At 55.7% G+C, this 14,591-nt stretch overlaps 1 protein-coding gene across 1 annotated transcript in view; it reads left to right on the top strand.

Annotated features, from left to right (window-relative positions):
- KIF6 (kinesin family member 6) overlaps positions 1-5,026 on the top strand; it is a 354,123-nt gene extending 349,097 nt beyond the window's left edge. The window contains exon 22 of the mRNA XM_084890084.1: positions 4,345-5,026. Within this exon, the coding sequence (XP_084746210.1) occupies positions 4,345-4,355 (11 nt within the window). The 3' untranslated portion in view covers positions 4,356-5,026. The remainder of the gene's footprint in view (positions 1-4,344) is intronic.
- The last annotated feature ends 9,565 nt before the right edge of the window (positions 5,027-14,591 follow it).

Raw genomic sequence — 14,591 nt, 5'->3', positions numbered from 1 at the left:
CTGTGGGGGCCTGCTTCTATCGCGGGTGCAGGGGGAGCTCTCTGAGGGTGTGCCTGCGGCGGGGACGTGACTGCTGCTTTGGAAAGTCACTCTGGCTGTCGTTCAGAGCCTGGGTTAGAGGGCCAGGAGGAGTGATGGTCAGGCACCTGGGAAGGTCCAGGCCAGGGTGAGGGCAACCTGGACTCACAGCGGACTGGACGTGGGTGGGAGGGAGGGTAGGGAGCCTGGGGTCCTAGGCTTCTGATCTGAGCAGCCAACGGGGATGGTGGTGCCATCTTCCCAGTGAGAGAGGCAGGGGAGTCTGGAGGATATCAGAGCTCCGGTCGGCCCATTCAAAGTTCAGATGGGCGTGCGTGCCCAGAGGAGATGAGAAGGCGGCTGCACTTCAGGCTGGAGCCCGGCGGGAGGTCTGGGTGTTGTGGAAAGCAGGGCTGACAACAGAACGTAGGCGCAATGACATTTAGAGGTGCAGCCAGAGACATTGAAAAGGCTCACAGTGAGACAGGCCAGTTGCTGAGTGAGCTACACCTAAGGCAGGTCGCAAGAGAGCGAACTCCCAGGGGTCGGGCGGTGGAGCCCAGAGCTGCTTCGAGTCACTGGCCGGGGCATGTCCAGGTGGCACTGGCCTCGGTGTGCTGGCCCAGTGCCCTTCTGGGTGGGGCTGGGAGAGTGAAAGCCCGGTGGTGGCAGCGGTAGAGGAGGGAGGCGGGGAGAAAGCAGAGACAGTGAGTGAAGTGGTCACAGGAACAAAGGAAATTGATGACATGGACCAGAGGGCCAAGCTGCAGGGGAAATTCTCTGAGGAGTTGCAGGATGCGGAGTCTGGGCCATAAGCAGAGAAGGGACTGGCTTTGGGGACAGTGAGGTCCCTCCCCAGAACAATTCACAAAATCCAGCTGTCATTTCTCCGGTCAAGAAGTCCTGGAGTGAGGAGCCATGTTTTAAGTCACGTTTACTCGGCGTTTGTACACATGACAGAGGCTCTTCCTCCAACCCTCTTGGGAGAGAAGAGCTGAGCCCAAGGACGGGGTCAGGATGGCGTCTCCCTGGAGCCCGATGCCCAGGCAGTGCAGAAGCTGGGCTGCGGGTGAAACACCAGCTAAAATATGTGTGACAAGTTACCAGTTACACATTCCATGTACATTATTTTATCCGGAGCTTTCAACACTCCTGTAAGGCAGACGGAGCCCTTTGACAAGTGAAGAAACTGAGGCACACAGACATGGAACCATTTACCCCGCAGGCAACTTTTCTGCCCTCCCCTGGGCCCATGTCCTGCACAGCTGCTCTGCTGGCCCCTGGGCCTCACCCGCCCTGCAGCCGGGAGCTTTGTCCTCCGAGCAAACAGCAGCTTGGAGGTCATTCAATCAAAACAAACAAGTTCGAGGGTTCAGTTTTCTTTTTTTTTTAATTATTTTATTAAATTATTATCTTTGTACATATACCATTGCCCTCCCCTCCCATACATGCCCTCCCTCCCCAGAGTTTTGTGTCCATTGGTTGTACTTATATGCATGTATACAAGTCCTTCAGTTGATCTCTTAAGGGAAGAAAAACAACCCTGGATTCTCAGTGACCATGGGGCCGAAGGGAGCTGAGACAGGATGACAAAGGTCCCTCTCCTGCCAGGTAGGCCGACAGGCCAGCAGGTGCTGCCTCTGTGGACTTGCCCCATGGCCCGGGTCCCTCCACACAGCACTTTCTGCGCGGCCCACTGCTCACCGCCCTGTGGGGTAAACATGCAGGCCAGGCCAGGCGCCCTCCCGGCCAAAGCAAACACATCCCTCTCGCCGGCTCCCTCTGCCCTCAATTTAGGGCCCTCCGTCCGGGCCTCTCCGGATGCTCATTATGGGGGATTTGTGACTGTGGGCCGGAGCAAGAGCCCAGGGAGGGTGATTTACCGTAAGTCTCCCACGGGCTCTCAGACCTCAGCCAGGGCCGGCGAATCGGTTTGATTTAGGATCACGGAAAGCTGTGGAACGTTTCAATCCCCGCCGGGGGCACCTGCGGATGGGGGCACATTCCCCGGAGGAGGCATTAGTCACCCGTGGTGTCAGATCTGCTGCTTCCAACTACCTAGGATGGCTCTAAAACCCGAGGAGATGAGGCTAAATCCTTTTCAGAGTGTGATTCTTTCCCATCTGCCTTAGCCCCTGAGTTTGGAAGTGCTTCTCTCTGGACAGGAACCGTGGTATGACCCTGGCTGGTGCCTGGAAGTGCCTCAGTGTCCCCACCGCCTGCCCCACCATCTCCACCCTGGGGAACCTCCAACTCCCTCTCTCCTTTGCTCTGGAACCTTCCGGTGGAAAAGCAAGAACATGGGACTTTAGGGGAGAGACCGAAACGCAAGAGCCATCGCCACCCATGTGACCTCAGCAGCCTCCCGCTCACCTGTCAGGGTCAGATTCCACCTTCGCCCTGTGGGCAGCGTCTCCTGGATAATGTCCGTAGTCTTGGGGAGCTGAGCTGGGGTGGCCTGTGTGCTGAGACCTGGTCCGCACAGCAAGGTGCAGCTTTTTTTTATTGTTATTATTAATTTCAGAAAGGAAGGGAGAGGGAGAAACAGTAACATCAATGATGACAGAGAATCATTCATCGGCTGCCTCCAGCACACCCCCACTGGGGATCAAGCCAGCAACCTGGGCATGTGCCCTTGACCAGAACTGAAACCAGGACCCTTCAGTCTGCAGGCTGATGCTCTATCCACTGAGCCAAACCAGCCAGGGTGGAGCGGCTTTTTTAGGGCTGTATCTGTAGCAGCGCCCTCCATTCCAGAAACCCACAGCCACAAAATCTAACAGAGAGGGATAGCTCCATCCCTTACTGGGCTCACACAGCAAAGCATGGCCTGCACACGGCGCCTTTACCCTGCACGGGCTGAGGTCTGTCTTTGTGAGGAACCATCTCGGAGGGTGTGCCCTCTGAGCCAGCCTGTGGCATTTCTTCTCCATGCCTGCCCGCCCCCCCCCCCCCCCCCCGTCACCACGGCCCAGTCTGTGGGGCAACCACAGTCCTGGGTGGGGCTGGCTCAGCCTCCACTCCTGGCCCCCTGCTTGTCCGTGCGCAGAGGAAGCATCAGTCCGGCGACCCAGCCAGCAGCTGCACAGGGGTGGGCCTGTACCCACCCCACCCCCCCACCCCCCAGTCCTTGGAACAGAGGAAAGCAGTGGGTCTTGGCACTGACAGCCCATCGGAGACCCCTGGCCCACCCGAAGACTCTGATTTGAGCTGCCCCGGGGGTGGGGTGGGGGGGCAGGCATCGGTTCTCAACACGCAGCAGAGCTGGGAACCAGGTGCAGAGCGACTGGGACACACACCTGCGTGGGCTCGGGTGTGCCTGCCAGTCCTCGTGCCTCACTTAGGACAGCTGGGCTGCTTTAAAAGCAGAGACCCGCTGGGTGAGCAGTGAGGCCAGCCGGTGCTGCACACAGAATTAGACCTGAGGGACCGAGGGCTCAGCACCTTGAGTTGTTTCCAACCTCGCTCTCCCGGCTTCCCCAACAGCTAGTGTGTCACGGAGGCCGCACCCACTCCCCTCCCACTGCAGGCCCCCGGCCGAGCCTCGCTGCCGCTGCCTCACCCCTCCATCGCTCTGCCTGCTGCAGGTTTCTCTCAACACTGTGTCATTACTCCACCAAGAATCTTCAGAAATTCCCTTCAGCTCCTGCCGTGAGAGCAAAACTTCAAGCAGATAAACTAGTGCATGTCACTCGTACCAGTTCTCCTTGCACTTGAATGTGCCACTGTTTCACTCCGTTAAAACACGGATTCTGGTCCAGTGAGTCTGGGTGGGGCCCAAGGTTCTGTGCTTCTTGGTGAGCTTCCCAGGGAGGCCCAGGCTGCCGGTCCCTGGACCACACCTCGAGGAGCCAGGAGCCACGACAATCCCTTGCTTTTCCAGGTATTAGGAGAGGAGAGCGAGGCCCAGAGAACTAACACGGCTTTCCCCAAGTCACCGGCATCACAGATAGGGGACCATCCTGGCTAGAACCCAGGGGCTCTGGTTCTTAATCCAGAGATGCCTTCTCTGAACCCAGCCGTTGGGGGGAGTAAAAAGGGGGGGAGGGGGGCATGTGGTCAGAGGAGCTGGCCAGAGCCTACTGAATACCCGGAACAAAGAGCACGGAGAGGTCCTTTAATGAAGTGGAAGAGCCCGTGAGAGCCCTGGGGTCAAGTGTTGGCTTTGCCCCGGGCAAAGAGGGCTTCTTCCCTCCGAGCTTGGGGAGTAACTGAAGCCCGGAGTCGGGCACTGAGAGGGGCACTGCCTAAGACCCCCTCGCACTTCAATCCCAGAGAAGCCAGGGCCCCTGCTCAGCCTAACCAAGAGCACCTGTCTCCTTTCAGGTTCCCAGTGAGGGTCCAGTGAGAACGGAAGACAAACGACAGCCGCCTCACTCACCGGCTTCAGAAGTGACCTGCTGGGAGCAGCCAGTGATTTTGACTTCAGTGGAGAAGGCTGTTTCTTTAGGGCTGTGTCCGGGCGGCTGCCGGGAGGCTGGGGCCACTAGCTGTAGGCACTGGAGCTGCTGGCAGGCTCTGCTGGGCCAGAGAGCTGGGGCTGGGCTGGGCTGCTGCTCACTCAGACAGGAAGTAGCACCAGGCAGTGCAAGGGCTCATATGGGGGGAACGGGGCAATAATAGTCATTTCCAGCTGTTTACCAGCCTACCCCCTGGCACAGGAACAGGCCAGGCTGTAGGCCGGAGCCAAAGGCAGGGCAGTGGAATGAAGGGCATCGGGATGGCCAGTTCCAGTTTCTAGGCCATCACCCTAATGCCCGGCTGACCCGAAGGCAGCATCTGCATGAGCTGTGTCGCCAGGGAGCCACCCTCCTTGCGGTCTAAGGACATGGCAGCACCCAGAGAGCCCTGGGCGGCTCAGGAGCTCCGCAGTGTGGGCGCCCTGAGGCACTGCAGGATTTGAGCCACAACTCCCACTCCATAAGGGAAACAGCTGCCAGGGTCTTGTCTCAGTGAGGCTCCCGCACTCCAGGCCCTGGCTCTTGGTGCTGAGCTGGTGGAGGATGGCGCGACCTTAGGCGGCAGTGGGCAGGGCTGTGGGCAGGGAGTATGAATGGACGGGGAGAGGAATGGTGCCTGGAAATGAAGCTGGCAGAATAAAAGTGCTTGTCCGCTGCTTCTGTTCTCTCCTTCCCAGGGTTTATTTCCCTCTTCTCAGGACCAGGCTGAAAGGGTCATGCAGGAGAAGAGGGGTCCCCGAATTTCAAAGTTAGGCAGGCCCCATCAGCTCCCCTAACCCACACTCTCATTTACATAACCAAGGAACTGAAGCAAAGGGGAGGCCCTGGCTTGTGATATGTGGCCAGTTAGTAACAAAAGCCCCCTCCTTGGGGGGCTGTCCCTGATCACCCCAACTAGCGGTACCCCTAGTTACCCTCTAACCCATGACTCTGTCCTACTTTCTTCATCACTGTCTGATGTACCATCTTTATTGGCTTATCTTCTATGGCCTGCAGCCCCCACCCACAGGACTGAAAGCTCCCTGACAGCAGGGACCTGTCTCCCTTGTGCTCACGGATCCCCAGCAGGAGTCGGTACTCAGTGACTCCTCTTCGGTGGGTGAGTGGGGATCAGAGCCCAGAGCCCCTGCTTTTCAGCTGGTGTTGCCCCATGGCTTGGTGCAATCTCTCTGCTCACTCTGGCTCCCAGTTCAGTGGCACAAAGTACCAACTGAGAACTAGACAGCATGTATGTAAAACATGGCTTTTAGATGTTGGGAAAAGGCAGGAGAGGACATTGATACCCAAAGGAAGAGAATCAAATGCGGAGGTCCTGTGACTATGACGCCCCAACTCACTACCTGCAGAGTCCAGGCTGCAGTTCAGGAGGGGAGCCAGGTGGTGCCTCCTGGTTGAGGAAATGGAGCTGGCAGACCAGGAAGGCCAAGGGGGCTTAAATTTGCAAGAGTGTACCAGAGGTGAGAGAGAGAGAGAAAGTGAGTGGGAGGGGGGAAGGGGAGAAGAAGGGGGAGGAAAAGAGAGGAGGAGGAGGGAGAGAAGGAGGGGGAAGGAGAAGAGGGGAGGTGGAGGAGGGAAAGGGGAGAGGTATGGGGAAGGGATAGAGAGAGCCCTGGCTGGTTTGGCAAACTGGATAGAGTGTCAGCCTGCAGACTAAAGGTTCTCAGGTTTGATCCCAGTCAAGGGCATATGCCCAGGTTGCAGGTTCAATCCCCAGTGGGGGGGCATGCAGGAGGTAGCCTATCAATGATTCTCTCTCATCTTTGATGTATCTATCTTTCTCTCCCTCTCCCTTCCTCTCTGAGACCAATAAAAATAGATGAGAGAGAGAGAGAAAGAGAGAGAGAGAGAGAGAGAGAGAGAGAGAGAGAAAAGACAGATAATATCTATAGAGATATTTTTCTGAGTCTCAGAGCAAAACTCAAAAATAGTTCAAAGAATGTAAAATACTTAGCTCCCAACAATGTAGAATTCATGATGTATGGCATCCAATAGAAAATAAAAAAATTTACAAAGACGTAGGAAAACATGGTTCATAATGAGGAGAAGACACAGATAACAGATAAGCACATAGAGACTTCTTTAATGCAATGGGCGTGTTTAAAACATAAGTAGAAGGATGCCGGTTGTAATTCCTCAACTGTGAACAGGAGCCCCTCACCCGGCCATTCTTTCAACAGGATGTGTGGCCCCGTGCTAAGTTCTGATGAGTCGGAGGTAACAAGACAAAGTGCCAGCCCTCTTGGGGCTTAGACTCTAATTAGGGAGCTAGTCAAGCAACAAACAAGAGAGTCTGCGCTCAGGAGTGGGGGTGGGTAGGCTGGGCCTGGGCTCACTGTCCCAGTTTGGGGTGTGAGGGCCAGGGATGGTGAGGAAGGCAAAGGAGAGAGGCTCAGGATAGGATGGCAGTTGGGGGTTCTGTGGTGGTAGGGGGCCTGGGATGAGCGGTGGAAGAGGAACCCGGAGCGTGGCAAAGAGGGACTGTGGGGATTGGAGTCATCTAAGGATACGGGAAGAGAGTATTCACTCTGTGACGTGTTCCAGGGCCACCAGGGCTGTAAGACGGAGGAGGTGTGGAAAGACTGGCTGCGAACGTCGGAAGTTGATAGTGTATGTGTAAATCGTGGGAGGGAGGGAATGGCTGTTTCCCGTGTGAAACGCGGCCTCTGGATATGGCCCTGGTGCTTCTCTCCCAGCAAGAGGGGAGGCGGCAACCCACTCCAGGGCTAGCTCCTTTATTTGGGGTTTCTCTGGCCAAGCGCCGGCCAGCAGGGCTGAGCCAATTTTATGCTCATTGAGAGGGAGCTCGGGGCCAAGAGCAGGCAGAAAGCTGGCCAGCTCCTCCCCTGTCACCTTTCATTGAACTTGTCTCAGAAAGCAGCTCTGCCCAGACCAGCTTCCCTCCCCTGGGGTCCCAGGTGTGAGATGCTATTATCATCTCCTCTTCTCTGAAATATCTTTTGGGTTTGCCTTTTCCAAAGCCAGGCCAGGGGGAGTCTTTCCCCCTCCCCACATGGAAGTCTGTACTAGCTCTTCAATAAATCTCCACCTTTGCTATACCATCTTCCGTCCGTGGATTCATTCTTCGACCCCGGCAGACAAAGAATCCCGGGAACCATCCTGCCCAGGGGAACACCGCGTGTTCCAGTCCAAAATCCCGTGTCAAAGCCAGGCAAGGAGGTCCCCTCCGCCATGCCTCGGAGGGCCCCTCCCTCTGAGGCCATCATGGCCAGCAATGTCGTCCATGAGGGCGATTCCTGCCCAGACCAGCCCCACGTGGGCCTCAGTTTTCTTTTCTCCCCTCAGGGTGCTCTTCAACTCACACACAGGGGTGACCGGAGGCTCTAAGGTGCTCCAGGACTAGTGTTCCGGAGCTGCCCTGCTGGGACAGAGCTGGCGATATCTCTGCCGAGCTCCTTGGCCCGTCCAGGCTCCAGGGGGACAGCCTGGCCAGCAGGTCACTCCTGCTGATAGTGTGGCTGTCCTGCGGCAGCATTGCTTGAGGCTGGGTCTCCAGGTAGCGTCAATGTGCTGCTCTGAGTGGCTCACGGTTAGATATAGGACAGCACCTGCTCATGCATTGATTAGACCAGTGGTAGGCAAACTCATCAATCAACAGAGCCAAATATCAACAGTACAACGATTGAAATTTCTTTTGAGAGGCGAAAACCGACTTCTGCACATGGGCCACGAAGTTTCAATCGCACTGTACCTGCGCGCTCTCACGTGGTATTTTGTGGAAGAGCCACACTCAAGGGACCAAAGAGCCGCATTAGACAAACAAGTCGAAAAGTCCCTCTCCTCCACCGTATTCTGAATAAATCCCTATATTTCATCTGGGCTCATGAACTTGGTACATTTTTTAATCAAATTGCTTATTTAGACAAAAGCTACGTGCCAGGACCCCAGGAAGTCTGCCTTGGTCCGTATCCCAATCTGCACCCCGGTCCATGCCTTCTCAGCCTCACTGCTGCTTTAGCTCCAAATCCTCTGAACCAGGTTTCCCATAGTGTGCAGAGGCCAGGAGACATAGGGGCTTCTTCAATACAGGGTGTCCACAGAGTCCCTCTTCAAATGTAGCTGTGTTCCTTGGTCCGCCCTCAGGAGGTCCCCCAGGGGGCCACTCCCTCACTGGGTCCACAGAGGCGCTCTTTTCCCGCAGGAGTTACACCCACACCGCTAAGGAGAGGGAGTCGAGGACTCAGAGGTTGTGACAGACACTGGCCGGGCCCTGCCCAGGTCCCCAGCCAATGGAGTGCACGCACAGCCTCTGTGGAGAGCCCCGCCCAGACCAGCAGCTTCCCATCTCCAGTACCTGTAACGTCTCCACCTGGAGTTTGCTCTGGCCACGGGGTCCCCGCAGCCCATTAGCAGGGGTTAACCTCCCTGGAGCAGCCCTCCACCATGAGGGACAGGAGTTGGGGGGCAAGCTGCCCATGGGGAACCCAGAGGTCCTCAGGGGGGCCAGGCCCCAGGAACCCACAGCGGTTCCCCACTCAGCACACCCTGCGTGGCTGCCTTCCTCTCCTGCCTCTCTTCCCACGCCCTTGGGGTCTTTGTCTGGAACCTGCTCCCGGTGAACTGCTCTGTAGAGGGCCGCCTGGGTAATTTGCCTTAATTATCGTCAGCTGAACTCAAGGCGTAGGCAGAGCCACACCTTGGAAACATGTTTCCCCAAGATGGAGGACATGTTGTCAGCCTGGCCTTCGTATCAGCCCCGGTGTCGGCAGGGGCGGGACTAGATATGTAAATCCAGGCATGGGGCCTACTTAACATGCAAATAAGTTGGTGTTACTTCCTGGTATTGGGGTATAAAATAAATGCCCTGGGAGGGGTTGTCATTGTCTTCGTCTTTTTTTTTTTTTTTTTTTTTAATAAATTTTTATTGTTCATATTATTACAAGTGTTCCTTTCCCCCCCCTTCCCACCCCACCCTCTGCCCTTTCCCCACTCCCCATTGTCCTCATCCATAGGTGCACAGTTTATGTTCAGTCTCTTCCCACATTCCCCTCTCCCCTTTTCCCCAAGAATCATCAGTTCACTCCCCTTTCATACCTCTGATTCTATTATATTCAACAGTTAATATTGTTCATCAGATTTTTTTTTTAATTTCCTTCGTTTTTAGATTCACTTGTTGATAGTTACGTATTTGCTGTTCATAATTTTTATCTTTATTTACTTTCTCTTCTGAAAGAACCCCCTTCAGCAATTCATATAATTCTGGTTTGGTGGTGATGAACTCCTTTAGCTTTTTTTTATTAGTGAAGCTCTTTATCTGACCTTCGATTCTGAGTGATAGCTTTGCTGGGTAGAGTATTTTTGGCTGTAGGTTCTTGCTATTCATCACCTTGAATATTTCTTGCCATTCCCGTCTGGCCTGCATGGTTTCTGTTGAGAAATCAGCTGACAATCGTATAGGTGCTCCTTTATAGGTAACCACCTGCTTAGCTCTTGCTGCTTTTAATATTCTCTCTTTGTCCTTTGCTCTTGGAATCTTAATTATGATTTGTCTTGGTGTGGTCCTCTTTGGATTCCTCTTATTTGGAGTTCTGTATGCTTCCTGGACTTGTAAGTCCAATTCTTTCCCCAGGTGGGGGAAGTTTTCTGTCACTATTTCTTTCAGTATGTTTTCGATATCTTGCTCTCTCTCATCTTCTGGGACCCCCATGATTCTGATGTTGGATCGTTTGAAGTTGTCCCAGAGGTTTCTTACATTATCTTCAATTTTCTGGATTCTCTTGCCTTCTAGCTTCTGCATAGGAGTGTCTTCTGGCTCTTTATGTTCCAAATCTTTGACTTGATTCTTGCGATCTTCTATTCTGTTTTTAGGACTCTGTAAAATATTTTTTATTTCAGACAATGTATTCTTTATTTCTTGTTGATCCCTTAGCATTTCTTGTTGATCCCTTTTCATATCCTCATAGGTCTCATTTATTTTATCGGCCTTTTCTAGGAGTCTCTTGAAAAACCTTATAAGTGTGGTTTTGAACTCTATATCCAGTTGCTTTTTGTCCTCCATTTCTTTCGTTTGTGATCTATTTGGTTTAGGCATTTTCGCAGGCAGCTTTCCTGATGGGGCGGAGTTTCAGGGTGGAGCCTACAGCCTTGGCTTCCGTCAGCCCCGCCCTATGCGACTCCTGAGACTCAGGGTCCTTCAGTACTTGTTGCAAGCACCTCTGAGAGAAAGGTGCCCTCGATTTTCGCCTGCTACCAAACAGTGTAAGCTCTCCCGCAATGGGCCCGAAACTGGGGTTCAGTTCAGTTGGAAGTGGAGTTGGAGGTGGCTTTCAGAGCAGTCTGGAGCCTGTCTCCTTCCCGCCAGGGCAGTCCTACGGCACAGCCAGCCGGCCCTTCTCTGCGCGCCTCTGGGACCTCCTTTCGCCACTTCCCCGGGGTTCCGCCTTACAGCCCAGCTCCCTCTGGATGAGCCTGGGTCCCCAGGGTCTAGCCTAGAACGGGGGTTCAGAGCAGTTGGGGGCCCAGCACAGTCCGAGTGTTTATCTCCTTCCTGCTAGGGAACGCCAGCCAGGCACTCGGCCTCCCTCCTCTCCGGCTCCGTCCTCTCCGTGCGCGCCGCGTGTCTCCGTACCTTGGGCTTTTACAGCTCCTCCGCGCTTCCTTCTGGTTTTCTCCTTGCTTCTCGTTGTAGAATTTCCAGTCAGTTGACTTTCCTGTAGTTCTGGGTAATGTCCATTTTATATTTTAGTTGTATTTTATTGAAATTGTTGCGTGCGGCTGCGGCTAGGTGCCTACCCGAGCAGCCATCTTGGATTCTCTCCTGTCTTCGTCTTCTTCCTGCCTCTCCAGCCAACAGGATGGCGGCCCACCCAGCTCCCAGCTTAAAATCTATCTCTGTGTCTTCTCTCTTTATTTCTAATATTTCTCAATCCCTGGCCGCCTCCACTTAGAACCGGTTTGTTCATCTCTCTTTCCGTGCAGGACGCGGAAAAGGGAGATCCCTCGCCATGTCAGGCCCCCACACTGCTCGTGCCCAAATTTTGCCTGGGGATCTGCTCTAAACCTAGTCAGGCCAGGGCATCAGTTTCAGAACCTGAGGTGGGCTCCTGCCACCAAGCTCTCTGCACTGGTGAGAGTCCGCCACCTTCAACCAGAGCCCTGGCTGTGCCACACGCCAGGCTCAGGGGGGTTTCACCTGGGGAGGACTCTTGCCGCTTCCAAACCATTTCCAAACAAGATCAATAAAGGCCGGGCAGTTGGTTTTGAGCCTTTCCCTGCCGTCGCGCCTCAGCGTCCCCGTCCTCTCTGCTGTCGCCTCTGCTGTCACACAGTTGGGCTGGACATCCCCTGGCATCGTACTCTGGCCATGAGGACAGTCAAAGACCCACCTGGCACTGCCCCAGCCTCCGCCCAGGACACCCTTCACCCCCCTCTCCCCAAAACCCCTACCCCCCTCCCCCCCCCACTTCCCCCCGCCCCTGTGGGGAGGCCCGAGCTCAGACCGCCCCGTGCAGTCGTGGCCGAGGCCCGTGGTGCCATCCGCGAGGCCCTCGGTCAGGACCACAGGGTCTGAAGCCCAGCTCCTCTCCCCTGGCCTTCCCCTGGGGGACACACGGGGCCAGGTGGGCCTTATCTCCTCCCCTGGTTCCGGCTGGAGCGTGCTCTTTCTCATTTGCATGGATATGTGCACATTGAGTGGCTCCGTAAGTGAATGCCGATGTCGGATGGGGGGGGGGGGGGCGGGGAGGACGGCCTGTCCCTCCCTTATCTCGGGGCTCATCCAGATGGAACGAGGCCCGGGCCCGGCAGCTCTGTTTACTCTGCCTTCTCTGCCCACTGTACACGGAATTGATCGGGGGTTGTTTTTACCCTTTTCCCTCCAATCTCCTTATTAGTTCAGCCTCAGGAAGCCCCTTATCGCTGCAGATGTCAGGCACGCTCTGCCATCAGCCCCGGCCGAGGCAGACTGTCCATTAATTGATTTTGCCCTCCCCTCTGTGGAAGCACAAGTCACCGTGGCCCATTAGCAGCAATAATTCCCTGAAAAGGGATTATAAATCATGACCTATGTCCATCGGCTACTCACAGCGGAGGGGTGCCCGTGTTGGGGTGTCGGGCAGAGCTGGGCCGGTGGAAGGGAGAGGAGGCCCTGCGGGCTCACTCCTAAACCCTACACCGGCGCTCCTCAGGCCACAGCCAGCCAGGAGCAGCTCAGGCCGGGCACAAGGGGCCTCCATCCCTGTGAACTGAATGAATAAAGGGAGGGAGGAAAGCAGGGGCACCCTCTAGGGGGCAGAGAGTTTTGAGAACCTCACATGGACCCCCACACACCAAGTCCACATTCTGTTACCGTCCTTCGGCTCTGTGGCCTCGGGTTTTCAGACCCCCGCCCTCCCCCGGCTAGCAGTGCCCCGAGAAAGACTCTGTTCCCGCTGGTCTTTGAAAACCTGAGCAGGAGAGGAGAGAGCAGAGAGGAAGGAGCGGGGGAGGGAGAATGGCCATGAAAGGGGAGGTGGCCACAGTCTGGCCAACGTTGCCGGCGCGTGGCAGGTTCCCAGTAGGGACAGTGTGCCCCCCTTATCTGATGGGGATACCACGATGGTGCCAAATCCTCTGTATATACGTTCTTTCCTGTATGTACTCGCCATTTCACTTAAAGGAAGCAAGCTCTTCACAGCTCTCTCTGGCACGTCCACACTGCCAGCACCACCACGCTTTCCCTTTGGGGCCTTTATGAAATAAAAGGACTACTTGCACACAAGCCCTGCAGTACTGTGACAGCCGATCTGATAACCCAGACGGCCACGCCGCTAAGTGACTAAGGAGCGGGCCACGGCCTGGTGACGTGGGACCAAGGGAGGATTCGCATCCCCGTGGAAGGGAGGGGGACGGTGACAGGCTTCATCACGCCTCTCAGAATGGCGCCCAATTTAAAACCTGTGAATTGTTTATTTCTGGGATTTTCCATGTAATGTTGTTAGACGGCAGGTGACCATGGGTAACTAACACCGTGGAAAGTGAAGCCGCGGGGAAGGAAGCTACTGGAATCCATAACTGAGTGGCGTGCTTTGCCCACAGGGATCCTGGTGCTCTCCGTGCCTGGGGCCTGAGGGAGGCAGGGCTTCTGGTGGCCGACCCGCCCTCCCCCCACCCTGAGGTGACACCGCTGTCCTCGGGCCCATGCGCGCTCCCATGCGGGGAGTGCATGCTCTCGCCCCTCATTTCCTCCCGCCTAAGGACAGCCGCCGTGCCTGTGGGCCGTGCCCAGCGCTGTGGAGGACTCTAGGGCTATAGAGGCTGCTAAGACCTTCCTGAGCTCCCCTTCCCGGGCCTCAGTGGCTAAGCTTCCTGAATAGCACCCGGAGAACTCTTCACATATGGAGCGTCTCCGGGGCAATAAAATAGGACCTGATTATCACACGGCCTTGCAGGTCTAACGACAACCCTTGCTCAAACCAGGAACTGGCAAGACTGTGGAGACAGGATGACAGCCAGCACTGTCGTCCCATTTCTCCAGAACACGAGGAGTCCTGGTCCAGGGTGATTTGTGGCTCCTGACGCTTGCATCTGCCTCCAAGAGAAGCCCACAGCCCGCACGGTGCTGACCGCAAGCTCAGGGGGTGAGGGGACCTTGCCCAGGGCAGTTTAGATCCCAGGTGGCTTCAGGGGACCCTGAACCCGCAGGATCGCAGAGAAGGCGGCTGCCACCCCAGCCACGGCCCCACCTGGACCACAGGATGGGTGGTGTGCTGTGGGAAAGCCCCCGCCTGCCTTTGGCCCTCGTCACAGCCTAGGGATGTCCCTAAGGGGACATTTGTCCTTCTGGTTTGGCCTCGGAGCCCATGAAGAGCCCTGTGCCACCACTATTCTCTCCACTGTCCATGTGCTTGAAAACAGCAAAAGTCTCCTCCCTGTTTTTATTTTCTGTAAGTCATACCTTCCCCCTTCCCCCCTCCTCCATCTTCTTCCCTCACCTCCTCTCGCCTCCCATTATAGAACCGTAGGTGCTTGTCCTGGACATGCCTGCGCCAGTGTCTGCCTCCCCATAGCCCTTCACATGACACCTGCACGTGGGGTGCCAGCTGGGGCCAAGCAGCTGAGGTGGGGACTGACGGGGGACAGCCACCCTCAGCCTGAGGCGGCCCACAGGCAAGGTGC

The sequence above is a fragment of the Pipistrellus hanaki genome, assembly GCF_964339955.1.
Source record: "Pipistrellus hanaki genome assembly, chromosome: 7".
In the NCBI taxonomy this organism is placed as follows: Eukaryota; Metazoa; Chordata; class Mammalia; order Chiroptera; family Vespertilionidae; genus Pipistrellus; species Pipistrellus hanaki.
The sequence above is the reverse complement of the archived record's forward strand: the minus strand, read 5'-3'. Positions and strand labels throughout refer to the sequence as shown.